This window comes from Lontra canadensis, unplaced genomic scaffold (assembly GCF_010015895.1).
Source record: "Lontra canadensis isolate GAN:19392208 unplaced genomic scaffold, GSC_riverotter_1.0 scaffold3, whole genome shotgun sequence".
In the NCBI taxonomy this organism is placed as follows: Eukaryota; Metazoa; Chordata; class Mammalia; order Carnivora; family Mustelidae; genus Lontra; species Lontra canadensis.
In genome coordinates this window covers 41835991-41859783 of record NW_022630997.1, presented here as the reverse complement: position 1 = coordinate 41859783, position 23793 = coordinate 41835991, and the positions used below count along the sequence as shown (strand labels likewise).

Genomic DNA, 23793 nt, shown 5'->3' with positions numbered 1-23793 from the left:
TTAATTCTGTCATGTGTGTCATTTCTGGATTGTTTTCAAATTATTGTTTTTTCTTTTCATTGTGGGTGATGTTTTCATGCTTATTTGTATGCCTGGCAAATTACAGTTGGAGGCCAGTGTCATGTCATTGTTGTATCAAACACAACACAAATGTTTTGTCTTCCAGTTCTGGAGTTCAGAAGTCCAAAATGGGTTAGTAGTGTTGTGTTTCTTCTGGTGATTCCAGAGTACCTGTTTCTTTGCCTTTTCCAGCTTCTAGAAGCTGCTTAAGCTCTTACCTCTGCTTCTGTCATCATATCTTTTTCTGCTTCTTTTGTTATGTTAGAGAAATAATACCTTCAATGTGCAATACAACAGCTGTCAACCTAGAAATCTGTACTACTGAAATAGTCTTTGAAGTAGAGGACGAAGTATCCATTTTCTTTTTCTTTTTTTTTTTTTTAAAGATTTTATTTATTTATTTGTCAGAGAGAGAGAGAGAGAGCGAGCACAGGCAGAGAGAATGGCAGGCAGAGGCAGAGGGAGAAGCAGGCTCCCCGCCAAGCAAGGAGCCCGATGTGGGACTCGATCCCAGGACCCTGGGATCATGACCTGAGCCGAAGGCAGCTGCTTAACCAACTGAGCCACCCAGGCGTCCCCGAAGTATCCATTTTCAAACAAAAATATTTACATGTTATCACCATCATTCTCTTAGTAGAGGAAATTCTAAAGAATGTAATCTGGACAGAATCAGATGATTCTAGATGTAAAGCCTGAGATACAAGAGGGAATGATTAGCCAAAATATGGGACACTTTGTTGGTAAATATAAATAAACTTTGACCTATATAGTATAACAATGTAATATCTAGTAAGATTTAAGCATTTAAAATGAAAGATAAAACATTTTATACATGGAAACAATGTAAACATCAAGCAAAATTTGAAAACAATAGCAAAAAGCTCAGGATAAGGATGATTGGGAATTAAATATCCTAAGATCATTCTTTGTTTGGGAAGGAGGTAAAAATATTGACTCATTTTAGATTTTTATGAGACTGATGAACTGCTAACTGTGTGAAGAGGACAGTTTTTATTTTAGATTTTTAACACACCAAGTATGCATGCTAAAATATTTAGGGTAACCTCAAAAAGAACAGAGTGTGTAACCTTCACAATTAGTACAGGGAGTAAGAAAAAGGTAGAAAAAACTAGCAATCTCCCCCCCAACCGCCCCGAAAAAAAAGATAAGAAAAAGGGAAAAAAAATAAGTTAAAATTACAGGCTACATGGAAAATAAGTAATAAGATATGAAAATAATTCTAGGGGCATCTGGGTGGCTCAGTTGGTTAAGTGTCTGACTCTTGATTTCCACTCAGATCATGATCTCAGGGTTGTGGGATCGAGCCCCAAGTCAGGGTCTGTGCTGAGTATGGAGCCTGCTTAGGATTCTCTCTTTCCCTGTCCCTCTACCCTTCCCACTCTCTCTCTAATAATAAAAGTAAAAAAATTCTAAAAAAAATAAAAGGATAGGGTGCCTGGGTGACTCAGTCTGTTGGTGCCTGTCTTCTTTTCAGGTCATGATCCTGGGGTGCTAGGATCGAGCCCCATGTCTGGCACCTGTCTGCTTCTCTTTCTCCATCTGCCCCTCCCCCTGCTGTTGCTCTCTCTCTCTCTCTCTCAAATAAATATGTAAAATCTTGAAAAAAAAGGGAAATAATTCTAAATATATCAGTAATATTAATAAATTTAAATGGGCTAAATCAGGGTGCCTGGGTGGCTCAGTGGGTTAAGCTGCTGCCTTCAGCTCAGGTCATGATCTCAGGGTCCTGGGATCGAGTCCCGCATCGGGCTCTCTGCTCAGCAGGGAGCCTGCTTCCCTCTCTCTCTCTGACTGCCTTTCTGCCTCCTTGTGATATCTGTCTGTCAAATAAATAAATAAATAAATCTTTAAAAAAACAAATAAATAAATAAATGGGCTAAATCATTAAGTTAAGAGTTCTTAAGCTGGTTTAAAAATATAGCTATATGTTATTTAAAAAGATATATTTAAAACATAATGACAGAGAGATTGAATATAGTCCAAGAAAACAGATTCGGAATGTTAATGTCAGACAAAATAGACATTAAGGCGACAAACATTATTGGAGACATAGAGAGGTGTTACATAATGACAAATAGGGTCAGGTTATATAATAATTATAAACTTATATGTACCTAAAAAGTTAGCTTGGAGCATATGGGTAGCTCAGTTGTTAAATGTCTGCCTTTGCCTCAGATCATGATCTCAGGGTCCTGGGATTGAGCCCCGCATTGGGTTCTCCACTCAGCAGCAAGTCTCCTTCTCCTTGTCCCTCTGTGATCTCTCTCGCTTTTGCTCTCAAATAAATCAGTAAAATCTTAAAAAAAAAAAAAAAGTTATCTTCAATATATATAAAACAAATAGAACTACAAGGAGATACAGACTAATCTGTTGTTAGGAAGTTTCATCACTCAGTAATTGATAGATGAAATAGACAATAAATATCAGCAAGGATATAGAAAATTTGAACATTTTTAATTAACAAGCTTGAGCTAATGAAATATGTAAAATATTTCACATAAAAATTGGAGCATGTCCTTGTTTTCATGCACACATAGAAAATTTTTAAAAATTGATCATGTGTTAAGCCATCAAGCTAGCCTCAACACATTATAACCTTGTTATCTTACAGGCTGTATTCTCTGGCATGATGCATGTGATGATAAATCAATAGCAAAAAGATAACTAGAAAAGCTCCTTATGTTTTGAAGTATATTTTAAAATATCCAAACAATTCATGGTCAAAGATGTCATAATGAGAATTATTTAGAGCTGGATGACAACAAAAATGCTACCTGTCAAAACTTTTGGGGACCATAAACACTAAAAATTAAAAAAAAAAACAACAACTACCCATAACGTTTTCATTAGTAACAGGGACATGCATATTAAATTCACAATAATTTAGCATTTCATAATGACCATGTTGGCAAATTTAAAAATTCACAATGCCAAGTGTTGGTAAGGTTGTGGAGCAGTTGTGAACACTGCTGTAACCACTTTGGAAAACTGTTTGGCTTTCCTTGGTTGAATTGAATATAGGCATTTTCTGCAACTCAGTTTTCCACTACTAGATATGCTGTTCGTGTGCACCAGAAGCCAGTACAAGAATGTTCAAGGAAGGGTGCCCGGTTGGCTCAGTTGGTTAAGCAACTGCCTTCGGCTCAGGTCATGATCCTGGAGTCCCAGGATCGAGTCCCGCATTGGGCTTCCAGCTCTGTGGGGAGTCTGCTTCTTCCTCTGACCTTCTCTCCTCTCATGCTCTCTCTCAAATAAATAAATAAAATCTTAAAAAAAAAAAAGAATGCTCATAGTAGTATTATTGATATAAACACCAGTAAAAAACATAATAAACAGAAGTCAAATGGGTAAATAAATTATGGTATACCCATACAGTGTATGACATATTAGCTATAGTTCTCAAATTGTAATATTGAAGACGAATAGTCACAGAAGCATATATAACAGTGTAATTACACTTACTTAAGACTTTAATATAGACAAAACTAAATGATGCATTGTTTAGGTATGTATAGATCCATAGGTGCTGGAAGTATACAAAAAAATTAAGAGACTAACAAAAATCAGGATAATGATTAGTTGTGGAAAATAAGGAACTGTTGGTTAAGGTAGGGCTTCTAAAGTACTTGGTTAATATTTCATTTCTGAAGTCTGTTGTGTATGTGGTATGAGCATAATTGTCTAACAGTCTTTGTGTAATTTTATTTTGCAATTTAAAAAAAATAAAAATATTCTTAACTTCATTAATAATAAAATAAAGGCAAATTAAACCTATGTTGAGTAAAAAGCACATACAGAATAGGGGAAAATATTTGCAAATTATATATCTAATAAATATTTAATACTCAGAGTATATAAATAATTCAGCAACTCAACAGGACAGACATCCCAATTAAAAAATGAACAAAGGGGGGCTCCTGCGTGGCTCAGTGGGTTAAGCTGCTGCCTTCTGCTCAGGTCATGGTCTCAGGGTCCTGGGATCGAGTCCCACATCGGGCTCTCTGCTCAGCAGGGAGCCTGCTTTTCTCTCTGCCTCTTCCTGCCACTCTGCCTGCTTGTGCACTCTCTCTCTCTGACAAATAAATAAAATCTAAAAAAAAAAAAGAACAAAGGACTTCAATAAATATTTTCTCCAAAGAAGATATACAAATAGCCCACAGGTACATGAAAAGTTTTTCAACAGCTACAGTCAGTAAAGAAATCACATCAGAACCACAATGAGATATCACTTCATACCCAGTAGGATGGGTTTAACCCCCCAAACATTAAAAACCAAAAAATAACAGGTGTTGGCAAAGATGTAAAGAAATAGGAACTCTTCAACAAAGCCAGTGGGAATGTAGAGTGGTGCAGTTGCTGTGGAAAACAGGTTGGCGCATCCTCAAAAAAAATTAACATAGACTTCCACTTGTAGGTATATACCCAAGAGAAATGAAATCCTAAATCCATGTGGAAATTTGTGTATGACTGTTAGTAGCAGCATTTTTACCAAAAGGTGGAAATAACCCAGATGTCCATCAATACATAGATGGATAAGCAAATTTTTAAATTTTTGCCTATGCACATATAATAAGATATTATTCAGGTATGATAAAGAACAAACCACTGACACAGGCTATCACCTGATTGAACCTTGAAAGTATTTATGCTCAGTGAAAAAAGCCAGACACAGAAAGTCACATAGTCACATGATTCCTTTATATGATATATCCGGAATAAGTAAATTCGTAGAGACAGATAGCAGATTAGTGGTTACCAGGGGATGGGGGGAAAAGGGGGAAATGGGGAGTGATTACATAGTGGGATCAGGGTGCATTTCTGAAGTGATACAAGTTTTGATCCCAGAGAGAGGTGGCAGTTGCTCATCATTGTGAATACACGAAATGCCATTGAGTTGTATGTACCCTTTAGAGCAACTAATTGTGTGTTATGTGAATTTCACCTTAATTAAAAAACTATATGGAGATCCAATTTTGGTCTATCATACTGGTGAGGATAAACTTAAGTTTGATTAAATGCCGAGTTGTTGAGATAGAGGAAGCAGGTACTGCTGTCATCCATTGTGGGGGGAATGTAAATCTCTGTGGAGGGCAATATGGCAGCATTTGTCAAAACTGTAAGTGTCTACACTTTCAATTCAGCAATTCCTTTCTGGCCTGTGTCCTACAGATACATACCTTTTACAATGACATTTTTCAAGGTGATTTATGTAGCAGGCTTATAAATTATGGGCTAGTTATATTGCTATATTAAAGAATGAAGAGGCTCTTTATGTACTTTTATTAGAATATCTCTGAGTTAAATTAAGTTGGAAAAGCAGAATGCAGAGTATGCCTGGTATGATCCTATTTGTTTAAAAAAGGTAGAAGCCTGTTTTTGTTTCTGTATGCATAAAGTGTCTCATTTTGAAGAATACAGAGGAGACTTATAACATTGGTTGCAAGTAGATGGAATTTGAATGCCTAGGAGATAGTGGAAAGAAAATGATTTTTCACTGACTTATAAATATGAATATACATATTCTATAAGTTAAAATTAAATTAAAAATTTAATTTAAAAATTAAAAAGGAACAGTAAACAACCAGTCCTTTAATACTGATCCAAAACCTTAGCTGTGAGGTCTTGCTCTTCACTGATTCATTCATTCATTCATTCATTCATTGTTACATATGACCGGGTTGTCTATGTTATTAAACTGTATTAACATTGAACTATTAATAACTGGTCCAGTTATTAATGCTAGTGATGTTTTAATTAACAATATAGTTTTACAGGGTTGTTTTCAAGCAGTCCAGTGGATTTGTCAAATCCATTTAGCTAGATGAATGGGAAATTTATGCATTACTTCATACTTTTTGTTTCCTCCTAATCCTTTGTGTTATCCAATTATTAAATTTCACTTAACACAATGCTTTGGCTTATTAGTTCCAGATATTAAATCCAAAACTGTTGTCAATGACTTCCATTCTTTGTGTAGTGTCTTTTTTTTTTTTTTGTAAGATTTTTTATTTGTTTATTTGACAGAGATCACAAGTAGACAGAGAGGCAGGCAGAGAGAGAGGGAGGGAAGCAGGCTCCCCACTGAGCAGAGAGCCCAATGCGGGACCCGATCCCAGGACCCTGAGATTATGACCCGAGCCAAAGGCAGCAGCTCAACCCACTGAGCCACCCAGGCACCTTGTGTAGTGTCTTTTAATGGCAATGTGTATAGGGTGAGGAAGAAGAAAACAAAGGAGTTGCAAAGATGTATAGCAACCTAAAGTGAAAGGTCTAAAACATTTTGTCATCATTTTTTGTTGCCAAGATACAATAAAGAACAAGGACTTAGTGCAGTGAATGAGGTAAATGAATGAATGGATGGATGAATGGATGTGTAGCCCTTAATCATAGATTTTAAGAGCTAAAAAGTTAAGTCCAATTGTAAATTGGTCTTGGCTGTTTTCCATGTTGAAAAAAAAGTGAAGGTGTCCCTTTACATTCTTTGCATTTGTATGTCCTATTCTTCTGCTTGGTTCTGTCAGTGAGTTAACTCCATGTCCCTCCCCACAGGGTTGAGAACGCTTGCACCAAGCTCGTGCAGGCAGCCCAGATGCTTCAGTCGGATCCTTATTCTGTGCCCGCTCGAGATTATCTCATCGATGGGTCAAGGGGCATCCTCTCTGGTACATCAGACCTGCTTCTCACCTTCGATGAGGCTGAGGTAGGCAATCTGAGGCCCATGCAGACCTTTTCCAGACAAAAGTCTTATTAAAGATAGTCTAAAAGGTAATAATGGAGGATTGGTCATGGTTTAGGATGTGAAAATGTTGAATAGGTGCCCAGCTGAATTAGCATGTTTTCCACTTATTGTTCACTCACTCGACTAAAAACTGAAATATATTTTCAGGTTCGTAAAATTATTAGAGTTTGCAAAGGAATTTTGGAATATCTTACAGTGGCAGAGGTGGTGGAAACCATGGAAGATTTGGTCACCTACACAAAGAATCTTGGACCAGGTCAGTCATGTCCAGTTTTTATAATACAGTTTTTTATGGCTTGTCCATGTCTGATTAAGGTGAAAGGAGGTCTCCCCCCTGCTTTTTGCAGAAGATAAGTAATGATGCATGGGGCCTTGATGGTATCCCTGCTCTGTTGTTGGAGCTGACACTGTGTTTCTACTGAGGAGATATCATTGTCTCTGAAAGCTGAATCTGCTTTCTACAAATCCTGGCCCTGCCTAATGAATTAAACTAGACATTGCAAATGTTGCTGGAGAATGTAGGAAATACTTTTCTATTACTGTAATGCATAAGGCCACCCTGAATTCTGACCTCTCCATTCCACATTATACAGCATTCCTTCACTGTCTGCCAGCTGGCCTGTAGCTCTTAAAGACCTCTTAGCTCATTAATTAGCCCGCCTACTATTATGGATTCATGCCCTAGCCTGGGGCTCCATAATAGAATGAGACCTAGAAGGAAAGAAGAATTGTTGTGGCTAAATCTCATTTTGAAATCATTGTTTAGTCACCTGAGGATCAGGATCGAATGTTCAAAATACATGAACAGATACCAGCGTTTTCTGTGAATGCCACGTACCGTGACCTGGAAGGTTCTCAAAGTATGACTGAGACCAACGATAAGACACATCAGATGTTTAACTTCTCAGTATTAAAGATCACATACCACCTCATAAAAGCCTTTTAAAATAGTTCTTAACAGTATTTTTCTGAGGTTCCGATATAGTCATTCTGTAAACTTAAGCCTTTTAAGAATTTCTCTGAGCCGTCCTTGAAGATCAGCAGGAAATGCCTTTAGAGCAGTGTTCCTTACACTTTCCCATAGCATTGGGAAAAGAAGTTTATTTCTTCAAATCAAATCTTATGCAGAATCCCAACATATAAAAGACAAAAATGGAAGTACTCTGGATGGAGCAGGGGCAACCCCTCCATGTCTACCAACCTTTGGTACCCCTTGATGATCTGTGAAACTACTTAAGAAATCCTATGAGCAAAAAAAAAAAAAAAAGAAATCCTATGAGCAGTTTGAAAACCAAAGCTTTAGACAATCACGTAGCACCTTTGAATAATAACCAAAGTAAACAAAAAGGAGAGCAGTCTGATTCCAGAACACCAGCTGCTTTGGATTGCTATCCTAACTATATTCATTTTTATAATATTTTTGTTTGTTTCTAATTATAAAAATAGTGCATGCTTATTTTGGACAAATTGGAAAGAACAGAAAAATATAAAGATGAAAACAAAACACATTATTTTAATTCTTAAGATTTTTTTTCAGCCCCTGGCTTCTCAGTACTAGGCTTGCGTGAGATTCTCAAGTAGGCACAATGGCCAGATAAGTGACATGAACCTCGTAAGCATGGTAACCAGGGAAAATATTTCTATTTATTTTTTACAAATATATACTTATTTTTTCAGTATGTTTTTGTATTTGTGAATGTATTTCTGTCAAACGTGTGAAAATGAGGTCATTTTTAGGATTTACATCTCATAAATTACCTTTAATGGAAAGGAATGAAGTTGCATTATGTTAGACCTGTCCAGAACATTTATGTCATGAATGCTTCAGTTCAGTGGTAGTTATCTGGGCAATCAGTGTGGATTTTCATAGTCATTCATAACGGATTTAGGCTCCGAACGCCAGAGTCTGGGACGTTTCGCTATTCACCGTGCACAATTTATTCCTTGTGCCTCAGGAATGACAAAGATGGCCAAGATGATTGATGAGAGGCAGCAGGAACTGACTCACCAGGAGCACCGAGTGATGTTGGTGAACTCCATGAACACTGTGAAAGAGTTGCTGCCAGTTCTCATTTCCGGTATTTCCTGCCTGTACATGATCTTACAGAAAAAAAAAAAGTCAACGTATTCTAAACTCTGACATTAATTTTCTTTTATGGCTTAGTCTCATGTCCTTTAGGCTGGGTAAAAATGAGGCCTGATAGATTGGGTGTTACCTGATGACTGCAGCTGATGGGCTAAGAACCAGTATTTGTCTCCTGAAGTGCTCTCCTGCTCCTGTTCTCTGTTTGAAGCTGCCTTTCTTTTTGCCTCGCTCTGTTCTGAATTTCTAATAGGCCCCTTTGCTGGGAGGTGGAATATCTAGAAACTTTAAGTCTTGGACATATGAAAATTTTTTTAAAGATTTTATTTATTTATTTGATGGAGAGAACGTTAGCAGGGGGAGTGGGAGAGGGAGAAGCAGGCCCCTCACTGAGCAGGGAGCCCGATGTGGTGCTCGATCCCAGGATGCTGGGATCATGACCCAAGCCGAAGGCAGATGCTCAACCGACTGAGCCACCCAGGCGCCTCTTGGACATAGGAATTTTTACACTTTTACTTGTTTTATGAAAAGAAATTAGGAGCTGGAATGGAAATTATAGAGTACTACAGGATAAAGAAGTGAACCCAAAGCCCTTTTCAGTGTTATGCTAACACTGTTTTTCCTAAAAGAAATTTAACTGTTCTTTATATTACAGAGCTGGTGGTCTGTACCACAGGGGACCACTTCCCAATGGGTAGAGCTTCATGGCTTCTCTCTCAGCTAGCAAAAGGAGCTGTACTCATTGGGTGGCTGGCTGGTCTGTACCAGACACCTCCTGGTTTACATAAGTTATCTTAATCAAGTTATGGGTTGATTAGTTTAACTATTAGAGAGCCACTCTATTTTCAGTATCTTATGAGACATGTCACTGCCACCCCCAGATCCTACCTTCCTGCTTTGGCATTTCAGAGAGTAGCTAGAAAAGGAGCGGTGAGGGTAAGAGCTCAGAAAGCTCTTATGTGAACTAGAAAACAAAAACAAATTTGTACGTAGAGTCTTACAATCTCCACGGGAAATATGTTTTTGAGGCCAGTTTTTCTGTGAGATAGAAAGGTTTTGGGAGTAAGATTTCTTTCTGATCTGGGTAAATCAATAAAGCGTTGATCAATCTTTGTTTTAACAATTTCAGTGATTTCTTGAGAAGGTATTCTCTTTCTCCCATGCTTCAAATTATTATTATTATTTTCTTCTTTACTCTTGGGGGTTAGAAATTTCCTGCTACATGTTGAGAGAAATTCTGGAAGAAAAACTCGACATGTTGGGATCTTCCATTAGGACTGGGTGTAGTGGGATACTTAAATTAGAGTTTTATTGACTATTTTCATCTTGTCCTGTTAGGTGTGTGCTAGATGGGGCCAGTGTCAGGGATGGGATGATAACTGATTTAGAAAGATACTGGATATTTTGTGATTATAGGTCATCAGTATATGTGTGTTAGATTAGCTCCCTGGTCATGTTTTAGTGATGTCTTGTACCTTAAAGTTGCTGATATTAGAACTTTATTGGCACACTTGCAGTGCTTTCCTTTGTTTTGTTTTTAATATATTCTTTTTGGTTGTTGTTAAGATTTTATTTTTTTAGGTAATTTCTGCATCCACTGTGGAGAACCACAAGGTCCAGAGTCACGTGGTCTAGACTAAGCCAGTCCAGTATATTCTTTTTAAGATCTTAGAAACCCAGCACATGTACTTGAAGTATGGACCATCTTGTGTGAATGTTGCTTTACAGCAAGATTAAATTCCCAGCTTAGTTTCTGATCATTTGTTTATTTTTTACAGCTATGAAGATTTTTGTGACAACTAAAAATTCAAAAAACCAAGGAATAGAAGAAGCTTTGAAAAATCGCAATTTTACTGTAGAGAAGATGAGTGCTGAAATTAATGAAATCATTCGCGTCTTACAACTCACTTCTTGGGATGAAGATGCCTGGGCCAGCAAGGTAAGTGTTACTGGAGGAGAAATAAGCAAACTCCCAAATTCTCCTCTCACCCTTTATCTTATAATTGGGGGTAGTGTAAGACCTCTCAGATATGATGAAATAATTTCTACTTCACTTTTCATGGGTTTCATGGGTTACTTGCTGCTTTTGCAAACTCCCTTTACCCTAAGCTAGAACAAATAATAGGTATGTGGGGTTGAGGGATGTGTAGCTTTTTCTTCCAGCTGGACACTCATTGGGCTGGTGGAGGAATTTTTGTATGGTGGATACTCCCCTGGGTGGGAACCCTGCCTTTTTATGTGGGTGGTTGTTGCTAGGTGACTAAGTAAGATACAGAATATGACTGTGAATTTTATGGAAACTTCTCCTTAGCTAATCTTTGACCCAAGAAATCTACAGAGGAAACTCTTGGCATTTTTAGGTGTGTCCATTTGTCATACCATTTTCCTTAAGGAAAGCTTAGTTAAAATACTGGTTTTCACATTCGTCAGTGAGTTTGAGGGGTCCCCTCACCCTTTATCTTGAATTTCCTCCTGGCCTCCAAAAGGGTTGGTGGATTCCTTCTAGAGCCTCGCAGCAGTGGTCTTGTGTGGCTGCTGCTCTGGTCTACTTCTCCCTGTCTAGTGACTGGGAGAACAGAGGCACTTGGGTTTACACTTTTCTTGTAGGCCCAGGATATGAGCAGTGGGGGAAACACTGTCTCCAGGATTCAGCTTCCCCATGTGTGACCCAAATGGGCCCCCCAGCAGGCTGGTAGCAAAGAGAGGATTTGTTGTATGACTTCCATTAGGTACCCAGTAGGGCTGTGTTTGTTCTCCAGGACACCAGTAAGGTAAGATCAGAGCCAGGGTCTGAAAAATCACATTGCCCAGAAAGTGAATCTAAATATGCAGAAGGAAATTAGCTTCTTCTAACTCTGGATTTGTTCACAGAGGCACAAAGTTCTTGAATGAGTTTTCAGACCATGTTTTAAATCTAGACGGTGAAATCATTTTAAGTCTTTGGTATTTTACTTAATTTTGCTTTTGCATATTTGACAACTTTCACTTCCCTATTATGACTTCTTTATGCATCTTTTTTTGTTCTCTTGTTTGTTTTATTCTTTTTCTCACATTTAGAAGGTAAGCTTTCTCTTGCCCTCTAGTCTCTTTTTTGCTTCAAAAGAGAAAAAAGCATGTCTGTGAGGTTTTCTTGTGCTGTGTGCTGTGCCTTTTTCCGTGTGCCGGTGTGTAACACTGTGCTCGAATATTCGTCTGAGTGTCATTTCATCTGGGACTCGGGACTGTGCTGGGTGGAGTGACTCTGGCTCACACTGAGCGACTTCTTTGGGGAAAATAGAAGAAAAGACATGACGATGGGATATCAGGCTTTCTATATTTGGTGGGTTGCTTTCATCTTTTTGAACAAGCTCCTGAGAACCGTTTTGGCCAGGTCATTCCCACTGACTTCATTTGAGGGGCAAGTTTCTCTCAGTAAGCTGGGTGACCTCCAGGTGGCCTGTGTGGGCCCTGTTCTTGGGAAATGAAACTTCCTGCCGATGTCATCTCTCTATTTGCATTTCCTCCCGGTCTCCTTTGCAGGCTCTGGAATTTTGCTTTTGGAGATGTGTCATTGAGGTTTTCAACCCATTGTGAAAATGAATAGGCTCAGGAATTTAGATGGGGCACCTGTCCTTCACAGTGATCCTAGCCTGCAAAATCAAAAGGGGACAAGTTAAGTGTATCTAAAATTTCTCCTAACTTCAGTCCGTGGTTCACTGCATGTTCTGCTAAGCTGTGAATCAGCCATGGTTCTCTATGACCTCACCTTCCTCTAACCTAATCTCTTTCCTTATTCTCTCTCCTTTGCTTCTAGCAGATGAGAAATAGCAAAAAAGAAAACAAACAAACAAAAAGAAATAGCAAAAAAGAGGAGCAGGCCTTACACTCTCAATGTTTATCTGCTTGGAGGGGGAAAGTTAACCATCATCTAGTAAATAGGGGTTGCTGAGCTTTATTTAGTGCCAGTGCCATTGAGAGATGCTTCTTTTTTTACAAAAAATGTGGTCAGTTGAGTTTTTCAGGACAAGGATGAGGCACCTGGGGAGATACACAAGGGAAACAGACCTGGTCCCTGCTGTGGACATTCTTGTAGCTGTCTCAGTTTTATGCTGCTCTGGAAGGAACCAGACTGTTGACAGGTTCTGCAACCCTTAACTGTCAGAATGAAAGAAAGAAAATAAAATTAGTTCAGCCCAAAGCAGCTCGAGTACATAATGACATCAGAATGAGCAAGAAATGTTTATTTTTGAATCTCATTTTGTTTTTGTTATACATTTACCTGGTTCAAAAATCAAAATGCTATAAAAAGATACATATGACAAATCTTACTTCCCGTCCCATCCCTATCCTTTACTTTCTACTTCCCCCTAGCCTTTAAGTGTGATTGTTTTTATTAGTTGTAAGAGTAAGTCGAAAAAAATTTTTACTTTGAAAATGGAAACCGGTAACTAGAATTTTGGTTATTTTTCAGTTTAATAACATTATGCATCTTTCACTGCTCGACTGTAAGCAGTAAATTAATCAGACCTTGTGTCTGTCTGTGGCCACTGGGTCCCTTTTCTATTTAACACATGCTATCTTTTACCTCCTCTCGACCCTACCAATTAAGAATTAACTTTGTCTTACCATACTTGTTTCATGCTTCCCCATTGGTGCAGTTTTCTCCTGGAAAGTGATGGTTCCTCTAGAAAAGTGGGGGAAGAAAGTAAGTGGAAAAATTTTTGGTAAAAGCGTGTCTTGCCAAATAAGTTAAGTTTTTAAAGAGGCAATGCAGTGGGTGATTATTTTACCTTTTATACCTACATTCAAATGACAGAGTTACACATTTAAAAGTATACTTTGAGTTTAAACAGCTCATTTTGTTTCAGAAATAACAATTTTCAAAAGAAAAGAAAAGAAAAGAAAATAACAATGTCCCCTCCCTGAAATAACAGTCATTGTATAGTGATCATTAAAAATTAATTTAGGGTACATTATGAAACAAACTAATTTGTGGATTACACACAATTCTAATTCTGCCCTTTGTAAATTTAGCAATCTATACTTAATCCCTCTTGTTTTTGTATTTATATTAGTTGTTTCTTGATGCATGCTGAGAATTAAGAGGAAGTGAGAAAAATTTTAAGCTAAGTATTTTTCGAACCCTATGTAGGCGCTTCTACAAACTGCACTTTGAGTCAATACTTGCTGTTATTCGGAATTAGTTCTTGTGGTGAATTCCTGGCACTGAGGGCCTAGGCTGGTGGTGGGCTAAATGTAGTGACTGATTCAGATGTCTTGCACAGAAGACTTCTGTAACCTACCAAAGAAGGAAATATTGGTTAGAACATGTGAGCCGCTAATACTCGTTCTTAACTACAGACAGTTGAGGTTTCAGGGTTGATTTTTATTTCATTTTTGAAAAAATAAGTATGTGAGGTTATTTTTCTTTATTATTAGAATGTCTACTATGAAAATAAAACATGATTTAAGATTGAATCAGTTAATTAAAATGATTCTACTTTAGGTGTTTTATTTTTATTACCGAAATATAGTTGACATGCAATGTTTTCTTAGTTTCAGGCATACACATAGTGATTTGACAATATGTGAGCTTGTTAATGAGTCTAGGAGTGTTTTATTTTAGCAGCTAATATAGTAAAGGACTTAGCTCTCGAAGTTAAATTCAGGCATTTATGATATTTTAGCTCCTCCCCTCAAATTGGAGAAAAGCACAAAATGTTAGAACAATTGACATTTCTCTTCTGATCCAAGTGATCTTTCAGTTCGTACATCTGATTGTTCACGTACAGTTGGTATTGAATTTTAGAGCTGGGAAGGTATTCTTAAAGAGGAGGAACTAAAGCCTGGGAAGGTAACTTACCAGAAGTCTCAGGAGTAGAGAACTTTCTCTTGTCACTTCGATGTAATTTGTAAGATCTTGTTCTACTCCCCAGTTTATTCTTTCCAGAAACATCTTTGTTTATAACACAGATTAAGGGGTGGAAATGCCATCAGAGTGGGAAAGGGTAGGGAGGGAAAGTATCAGTGGGAAAAGGGAGAGTAGGTTGGGCAGCAAACAAGAGGGAGTCCTTAGTCCCATATTGAGATTTTTCTAGAGCCTGGCATTGTAGGACCTCACTTTTTCTACCAAAGTTCCATTTGATTATCTCTAGGAGGAAATCTGTGGTTCTCCCTACTATTCTGTGTTCTTTAGATCTAACTCTGTATTACATTTTAGGAGTGTTCCAGTTCCTGGGAGAGCATATAAAAAGGAGTTCTTTTAAGGTTGTCCTTCCACCTTTTGGTGTATGTGGGACAGAGCCAAGCCAGTGTGGTTTTTCATTTAAAGCCTGAGCTCCTAAGAGCTTTACTGTAAAGGGGACCTTGGAGGAGGTGACCAGATCCCTGCCAGCTGTCCCCAAAGTTGCATGCCTAGATCTGGTCTTTTTAACACTCACTCTATAAAGGGGGGGAAAAAAAGAACAACAGAAACCCAGAGAAGAGATTGGTGGAGACTTTTTCTTTCCCAAATTTGAGATTTTACAGAGAAAATACTCAAATGAAGATGTGCTTTTCTCTCGATTTCGAACCCACATTGTACTCTGGGTACTTAGGTGTGACATGGTTTAACTGAAAGCTTTGTAGTACATAGTATGGTTGACCACAAGGTTATGGTTATTTCACTCTTTATAAGTATATCTCAAAATTGACTTCTAGGGGTGCCTGGGTGGCTCAGTGGGTTGGGCCTCTGCCTTTGGCTCGGGTCATGGTCTCGGGGTCCTGGGATCGAGTCCCACGTTGGACTCTCTGCTTGGCGGGAGGCCTGCTTCCTCCTCTCTCTCTCTGCCTGCCTCTCTGCCTGCCTATGATTTCTCTCTGTGAAATAAATAAATAAAATCTTTAAAAAAAAATTGACTTCTAGTCCTGGTTGTTCAGTGAATTGGTTTATAGCATATCTAGGATTCTTATGCTGCTTATGACAGTTCTGTCAATGCCATAATAAATACCACCCTTCAAAAGAAGTGTATATGAGATTCTTAGAAGACCAAAATATTTGTTCCCACAGACATTTTTTATTTTAATAGATATGACATTAAAGTGTAATATGTTTAAATGATTACTCAAAACTTGCTCTGTGACAAAAGAATCTAAGGTGGTCCTTTCAGTTAGTGTTTTAAATCATCAGAATTGTTTAAAATTCAGGCTGTTAAAAACTTTGGTAACTAACTGAAATTCCCAATTTAAAAGATGCAACTTCATTTCAACTTTGCCATGGGTCATTTTTAGGGAAAAATGAGCACCTCTTAATTTTAACTTACTGATGTCACATCATCTCTCACTCAGAAGTAAATTATTCACTTCCTGACAATTAGATTTTTTCCTTGAAGTGTGGTGGCCATTCATGTTTTATTAGGGAGGAAAAAATACAGTGATTTTTGAGGATACCGAATAGAGCAAAGCTAATTTTTCCATTATGTTCCAAATTGTTTTTGGGCAATGAAGAATAAAATAAGTCATTTTGGGTAGTGAAGTTTAGGATTTTGATTTCTAGAGCTTATTTTCTGGGCAGTATTAACCAAATCCAAAATCAACAAGACAAAGCCTTGCTGACTATTACAGAAGATTAGAAGAATCTTCAGCCACTCTTTCCAGTAAAAGAAAAAATTCATGAGTTTCATTTAATGTAAAATAGATAGGTTTGATGCCAGCAAACCTGAGATCAGTTGAGTTTGTAGGACTGAGCCCTTGTTTCTTAATTTGTAAAATTAAATTATATTTAAATTTGAGGTTCAATGAAGTAATGAGGGGTAACAATATCTAAAACAGAACCTAATATGTAAGAAATCCTTAACTAAAGTTAGTTTCCAAACTATTAGCCTTATTTCTTTTTGATTTTTTTTTTTATTGAGGTAGGCTCCACATCCAGCGTGATGCTCGAACTCATGATCAAGAGTTGCATACTGTACTGACTGAGCCAGCCAGGTGCCCCCAAATAGTAGTCTTTAATGCTAGAGTAGACATAAAATATTTACTCTTTGTTCCCCTTGAATTTAGATTTTTGAAATGAAATCAATCTCATTTTTTTTCACTCTAAAAATAAATAATGTGTTAGAGAAATGGTTAACAGATTTTAAATCATTTTTGCATGGATATAATTTCTCTTTAGAGTGTGCACATACCTCCCTCGTAAGAGATGTGAATTTTTTTCTTACTGTACCTAGACAAAGTTCTGTAATTTGTAGTAGACCTAATGGCTGTCTAATTCTCTGAGGTTGTGAGTTCCCTGAGCCTCTCTTTAAACAGGTATTGATTTGGGTCTTGCTAATCTGGAATCAGGCCAAAGCTGACTTTTAAACAAAGGGTTTGCTGTGCAGATTAACGTAGGACAAGATGGAGGAGGGAGATAATTGAGCCATTTGAGAATGAAAGCACTTAAAAAATGCCATTTGTCTACTTGCATTAATTACAAGTGGATTTCAAAATAGATACTCAGTGCCTTCTTTTGAGAGATAACCTCCATAATTCCATATAACTTGATAATAAAAAATAATTTTATTTACATTTTTTTCAGTAATTTAATTCATTTCTGTTAAGTTGCTGAGACTGAGAATTTGCTATTTAGAAGCCTTTGATAGCCGAGGTTAAAATAGGAGAATGATCTGTTTCTGTTTAGATTGAGAAGGAGGAAATCCTAAAGCTGAGAGTCCTTAAAATTGAATAGGTCCGTTGGAAAACTTGTGCTCAGGCTACTGACCTTAAATTAAGCCTCCGAGCGCTGTCCTCGATTATTTTGTCCTAGTGCTGGGTCTTGTTTGGATCAGAAGTGGGGATACTCCTCGTGCCCCCGTGTGGAAGAGTAGTGGTACCACACCTTTAAGAACCCCAGTTTTGCAGGACCAGAAAGTGAAAAAAAAAAAGTTAGGGATTCAGGGCATTGCCTAGAATTCAGAGGTTAACTCTGTACTTCTGTGTGTAGAACTCTGTAAGTGTCAGTTCCCTAGAGCAGAAGGGAGTTCAGTTGTCTTTCTGTTTTGTTTTGTTTTATTTTATTTTATTCTGTTTTATATTTTAGAGAGAGACAGAGTGTGAGCGGGTAGAGGGGCAGAGTGAGAGGGGAGAGAGAATCCCACCCAAGCAGACTTGATGCAGAGTGTGGAGCTTGACTTGGGGCTCGACCCCAGGACCCTGAGATCATGACCTGAGCTGAAATCAAGAGTTAACGCTTAACTGACTGAGCCACCCACTCACTTGTCTTTTAAAGTGTTAAATAGAGACTTACGAGATAACCAGCCTGTCAGTTGTGTGAGTGAATACATGAGTATTTATTGTATTGTTCTCTACCTTCTTCTGTATTTTAAAAACTTCAACAAACAATTGGCGTATTTTTAAGTCTGCTTCAGCTTTTCATGCTTATGTCCTGGGTTTAATGCTAACCATTATGCATCCTGATTGTAAACAGTCACCTGAGACCCACTTATTTTATCCTGCCTCTTCTGAGTTAGGATGGTGAAGGGAAACAAGAATGAGGAGGATGAGGAGGGCAGGGAAGGCCAGAATAACACTTTTTCTTTCTTGAATTACATGGAGTGGTTTATTTGTGGAATTAAAACTAAATTGCTAGATTAAAATTTTCAAATTTTTTGCCAGCCAGTGATTCCAAGTTTTTCAGATTGACTAAGTGTAGCGAAGCATCACTGAGAGTTTGTGTATTTCAGAGCAAGATGTAAAAGTACTGTGATTTGTGGCGCCACGTGCTAATGAGGCTTCCTGGATGCAGGGAGGGCTGCTCAGGGGGCTTTGGTAGATGAATGTGGAGTGGAAGGCTGATAACGAGGCATGTGACCACAGGGCTTTTTCCTGCTGCAGACCTGAAGCATCTCTTGGCTTGAGTGATTTTTACCAGTTTTCACAGTTTAGCAGTAGAGAGACCAGAAAACAAAATAGAATTAACTGAAGATTTGCATGCACCATGCTGCATTTTGACAGAAATAAGCATTCTGGTGTGATGAAAGTATTTTCAAGGCTGTCGTAGGACTCCTTTAGCTATTGTATGTTAAGTGCTGTAACGTTTCCTCTGTCTTACTTTGTATGATGGTATCTCCGTTTTTTGCAAAGAATATAATTGTATTTCTCTTCAAAAGGACACTGAAGCCATGAAGAGAGCACTGGCCTCTATAGACTCCAAACTGAACCAGGCCAAAGGTTGGCTCCGTGACCCCAGTGCCTCTCCAGGTAATCCTCTGATTCTGCTTTTCTGATGGATACAATAAAAAGCTAAAAATCAAGCAAAGAAAGAAAGAAAGAAAAAAAGAAAGAAAGAAATGAATCTTCCCATAATCTCATAATTCTGAGATAACTACTGCAACTTTTAGGAGCATGTTGCATGTTCTGGTAGTTTTGACTCATTGAAGCATTATTGGTCCTTAGAAGGATAAAGAACAATGACTAGCCACCCCTCACCATGGAGGAATTAGCCAAGCTGAACTGGGCATTCTTTGCCAGATTCTTGGTTCACTTCTTCTCTGAATTGGAAAGGTAATTATTTTGAATAAAAACTCTTCTAGTCCCCATTGGGCAGATTTCCATTTATGTCAACAAAGTACTTAATTAAGCAGATTAAATGGTGATGCCAATAAGAATTAGAAAGCAAAGTTGACTTATGTAAGGACCCAAATGGATTATTGAGCTAGCTTTTATGGATTTTCTAATCTAATATTCAGTTTTAGATTAATATTTGAATGAATACAAAAAGCTTAATGGACGTTAGAGGTGCTAAATAGTATTAAGTGAGTAGAGCCTATTTTTGTCATCCATATTCTTACCACAAGCTGCTTATCATCCTCAGATGGATATGATTCCAAGTGTCTTTTTTAGAAGTATCTGTGGTTGAAACCTCACCCTCTGGTTTAAGGGCACTGCTTGGCTATTAGCGATCGTATGTATCGTCTTCTATTCACTTGTCTTGTCGTTTAAAATCATCCATTCCTTCATGAATGAGATGACTTGTAAAGCATCCTTCCTAAATAATTAATGCATCAACAGTGTAGATATTGAATATCTCTTTATTTTAGGGGATGCCGGTGAGCAGGCCATCAGACAGATCTTAGATGAAGCTGGAAAAGTCGGTGAACTCTGTGCAGGCAAAGAACGCAGGGAGATCCTGGGAACCTGTAAAATGCTGGGGCAGATGACTGATCAAGTGGCTGACCTCCGAGCCAGGTAAAATTGCTCTGCTCTTACCCTAGTTAGGTGACGGATCAGGTGGAACTCTTGATAGAGTGATTTAGAGAGCAGGTCTCTGCTAATTTTACTATGTTCTTTTGGACTAATGGATAACACAGATTATTATATTCTGTTCTTTTGAGATCGAAGTGAACTTTTCCTTTGATAAACTTTTAAAATAGGCAGATGCCTTGTAGTAAAGTTGAAATTGGAATAGAAATCTAGTATCTTAGTTTCTAGCCATAGACTTATGATGAATAAGTGGTGAAGTCTGGCATGGGTAGGCGTATGTTTTATGAAGGATGGGTAAAAAGAAACAAAGAGTGAAAACATTGGAATTACTTCACATTATTTAAAAAAAAAACAGCTAAGTGGATTATCGTGTAAGTTGGTTATTTCTAGGCTTTTTTGAGTTTCTATTTCATCATTATTCATTTGGTTTCATAATTCTTTTACCTACTTCAAGACTTGACTTTTAGAACTTTCCCTCTGTAAACTAAATATATATAGTTTGCTATTAAGAAAACTCAGGATAATATAGGCTTTTTTGGAACTCATCCACAGCGTCCATGAAGTGTCTAAAAGATGGTCATTTTTATGGAATTTTGTAATATGAGTTTAGGGAAAAACTGAAATGTTGCTGAGATAGTAGTATAGGTGAAGTTTAATTTGGCTTCAAGAATGTCATGAAACATTTTTGGATAATTAAGATGTACAGGGTCTCCACATAGACAGACAGGCCTCAGAAACGCCCCTTGACACGTTACTAACGTGCACTGTTAGACCTGGTTTCAAATGTATTAGCAGAATAGACTTAAGAAGCACCTGGTTGGCTCAGTCGGTGGAGAGTGAGACTCTTGATCTTCTTGTGAGTTCGAGCTTCATGTTGTATATAGAGATTACTTAAAAAAAATCTATATATCTCTCTCTATATATAGTTCTTTTTTTTTTCAGTTTATTTATTTTTGAGTAATCTCTACACCCAACGTGGGGCTCGAACCGGCAACCCCAAAATGAAGGTTCACACACTCCACTGATTGAGCCAGCCAGGTTCCCCAAGAATACGAGTTCTTAAAGGAGTGGTTCTTTAACCTTCTGTGGGTCAAGGTAATTTTTATAATCTGATGAAAGCCATTAACCTGTACCTAAAAAGAGGCCCATAAACATGCCATATAATATTATGTATAATTTCCAGAGGTTCGTGAATTCACGGTAGGGCTGGAAGCCCGGGGGTTTCAGGTCAAGAGTCTCTCTCTACCTTGTAGGGAGAAGGAACTACATAAATAAATGTGATCTCATTGAGCTCAATGAGCCTTTTTCTCCTGCTGGGAAGCAGTCTCCCCTGTCATGAGCATGACAAGAACTTTACAGAGAGGACAAAAAGGAGTTCTGTTCCTGTTCGGAGAAATGCCAATGCAGCTTGACAAGATTCTTGGCTCTTCTGATTTCTCACTGCTGGCTCTTTTGTCTGCAGACTTTTCACAGTGTGGTAGACAGTTCTCACTTGGAATTCTCAAATACACAGTTGTATGTGTTTAGAGAAAGATGAATTTGAGCAAGAGAACAAGGTGGTTGCTGTATGGGACCGACCGTAAGTCTGTAAAGAGAAAAGACTCACACAATGATGAGGAGTTATGGGCCTGCTTCACACTGGAGCCTGCAGTGTCCTTTCCTGATGAAAGATTAGGAAGCTCTCTCCCTGTTAGCCTTTCTTAAATATGCCTCCATGTTTAACATTTTCGTGGCTGAGGCTCAGCAACAATTTCCTCGTTGATAAGCTTCTTTTCAGTCACCTAGGGTTTCTAGGTTGTAAGGATCTATTTTTCCTGCCATAGGACTCAGTAAACTTTTATTTTGAATGAAAAATTATATAGCCCAGAAATATTTTTATATTTTCACAGCCGGACTTTTATACCAAAAAGGTTTCTCCATCATGAATTACTAGAGTTAAAGGAAAAAAGCAAATTAAATTGTAAAAGGTCCCAAAAGTCTTCCATTCCTCTGCACATAAAAGGGAAGCCTCAAGTATAAGTACCTGGCAATTAATATGATTGAGTTCATTATTTCAGATACAGGTGTAGATGAAAAATAAAGATGAATTTTAAGAGGACAAGTAAATGAATGACTGGTCCATGCTGCATTTAAGAGAAGCAACGATGTTGTGGAGTTCATCCTATAGTCAGAAGGTCAGGTTAGGAATATAAGCCTTGCCATTCTACTGGCTGATAAAGTTGTAACCCTGTCATGGAGAGTTTACTAGGCCGAGTGGATTAAAACACCTGAGCTTATGAAACAGCAAATTTTACTTCATTATGACTTGAACATTCTCTTACAAAGAGAAAACAAGTGTCTAATAATGCCTACCACTTCTGAAAGAGGAAAATAGTAAAATTAGTTCTTCAGGAATTTGATGGGGGGGCGGGAAACCAGTTTCTTGTCAACAGTGATTTTTTTTCCCCCTCTGTACCAACTGTTTTGATATTTATAGATTGCATAGGAGTAGAAGGTAGACATTTAAGATTCTTACTAGGTTTATTATAATAATAATGAGACTTCAATAACAGTAGTAGTCATACATATATTTGTATTGCTTTATTGCCGTAATGTTTCCAGGTTAATCCTTTTGCTTAAAGCCACTCTGTTGGGTAAGCAGGGCGAGAACTGTTACCTCCCCACCCCTCATTTTATAAGTTAGAAAGCTGAAGCCCTTTGTAAACAAGGTTCATGGCTCCCAAGAGTAAGGATTTGAACACAGATCTGCTTGGTCACAGTGTGGTATGCTTTCAGTAACACTGTGCATATTACCTTCTGAAACATTTTCAGTGTATACTTGCCCATAAATAAGACAGTCTAATGGGATTTTTTTTCCCCAAAGCACACATTACTATGGTAACAAACCCTCCATAGCAAGAAGATCACAAGCACATTTTCCCCCTGAAGTTCAGACTTGATTATGTAATCACCATCAAGAGGAGAATCATTATTACCAAAATTTGCAGTCTGGTCTTTAAAGTGGTACTGCCGTTCCAGAAAGCTAATGCATATTTTTTTTAAACGCGAAAGGAGAAAGTAGATGGTTTGGGTGTTTTGCTTTATTTCTGCATTTTCTCGTGCTATCCCAGATGTACTGGAGGAAAGGAGAAAGACAAGCAGGTTAACAAAAATGGCATATTTGTGCATCTCATGATATCTTGCCAGTAAGTATTTGAGAGAGTACAGTGACAACATCTGTTTTGAGCAGAGGACAAGGGGCCTCACCCGTGGCCATGCAGAAAGCCCAGCAGGTGTCACAGGGTCTGGATGTGCTCACAGCAAAAGTGGAAAATGCAGCTCGCAAGCTGGAAGCTATGACCAACTCCAAGCAGAGCATTGCCAAGAAGATTGATGCTGCTCAGGTAGTAACGATTTTCAGGAGAGGTGGGCAATAAATGACAAATGTTCCATAACTATCCTGCATCTCTGTCTGTCTGTCTGTCTCATTTACTGTGGGTGGGTGACGGGTGTTTCTAAGGGATGACCGATTCCCTGCAATTACCAATGTTAACCCTTCTGCTCCCACCACAAGTTTAGACTCCTGTTTGTCTATACTTTGAAATAGAGATCTTAGTTTTGAATACTTTGCTTAGTTAAAAGGAAGTACTCTGAATACCGAGAGAATACTATTAGCTCCTGGTATAGATCACAGTATACAAAAACCGGTCTTCAT

General features: G+C 38.0%; 1 protein-coding gene across 4 annotated transcripts in view; it reads left to right on the top strand.

The window, feature by feature from the left end:
- Nucleotides 1-23793, top strand: part of VCL (vinculin) — a 113715-nt gene that overhangs the window by 61018 nt on the left and 28904 nt on the right. For 2 of the 4 annotated variants that reach the window (XM_032839745.1, XM_032839756.1), the window contains exons 3-9: nucleotides 6631-6781; nucleotides 6968-7076; nucleotides 8776-8898; nucleotides 10682-10842; nucleotides 19007-19097; nucleotides 19937-20084; nucleotides 23329-23482. In XM_032839745.1, coding sequence (XP_032695636.1) covers nucleotides 6631-6781; nucleotides 6968-7076; nucleotides 8776-8898; nucleotides 10682-10842; nucleotides 19007-19097; nucleotides 19937-20084; nucleotides 23329-23482 — 937 coding nt within the window. Of the gene's footprint in view, nucleotides 1-6630; nucleotides 6782-6967; nucleotides 7077-8775; nucleotides 8899-10681; nucleotides 10843-19003; nucleotides 19098-19936; nucleotides 20085-23328; nucleotides 23483-23793 lie in introns of all 4 variants that reach the window. The other 2 variants (XM_032839740.1, XM_032839751.1) reach the window with 1 other exon arrangement.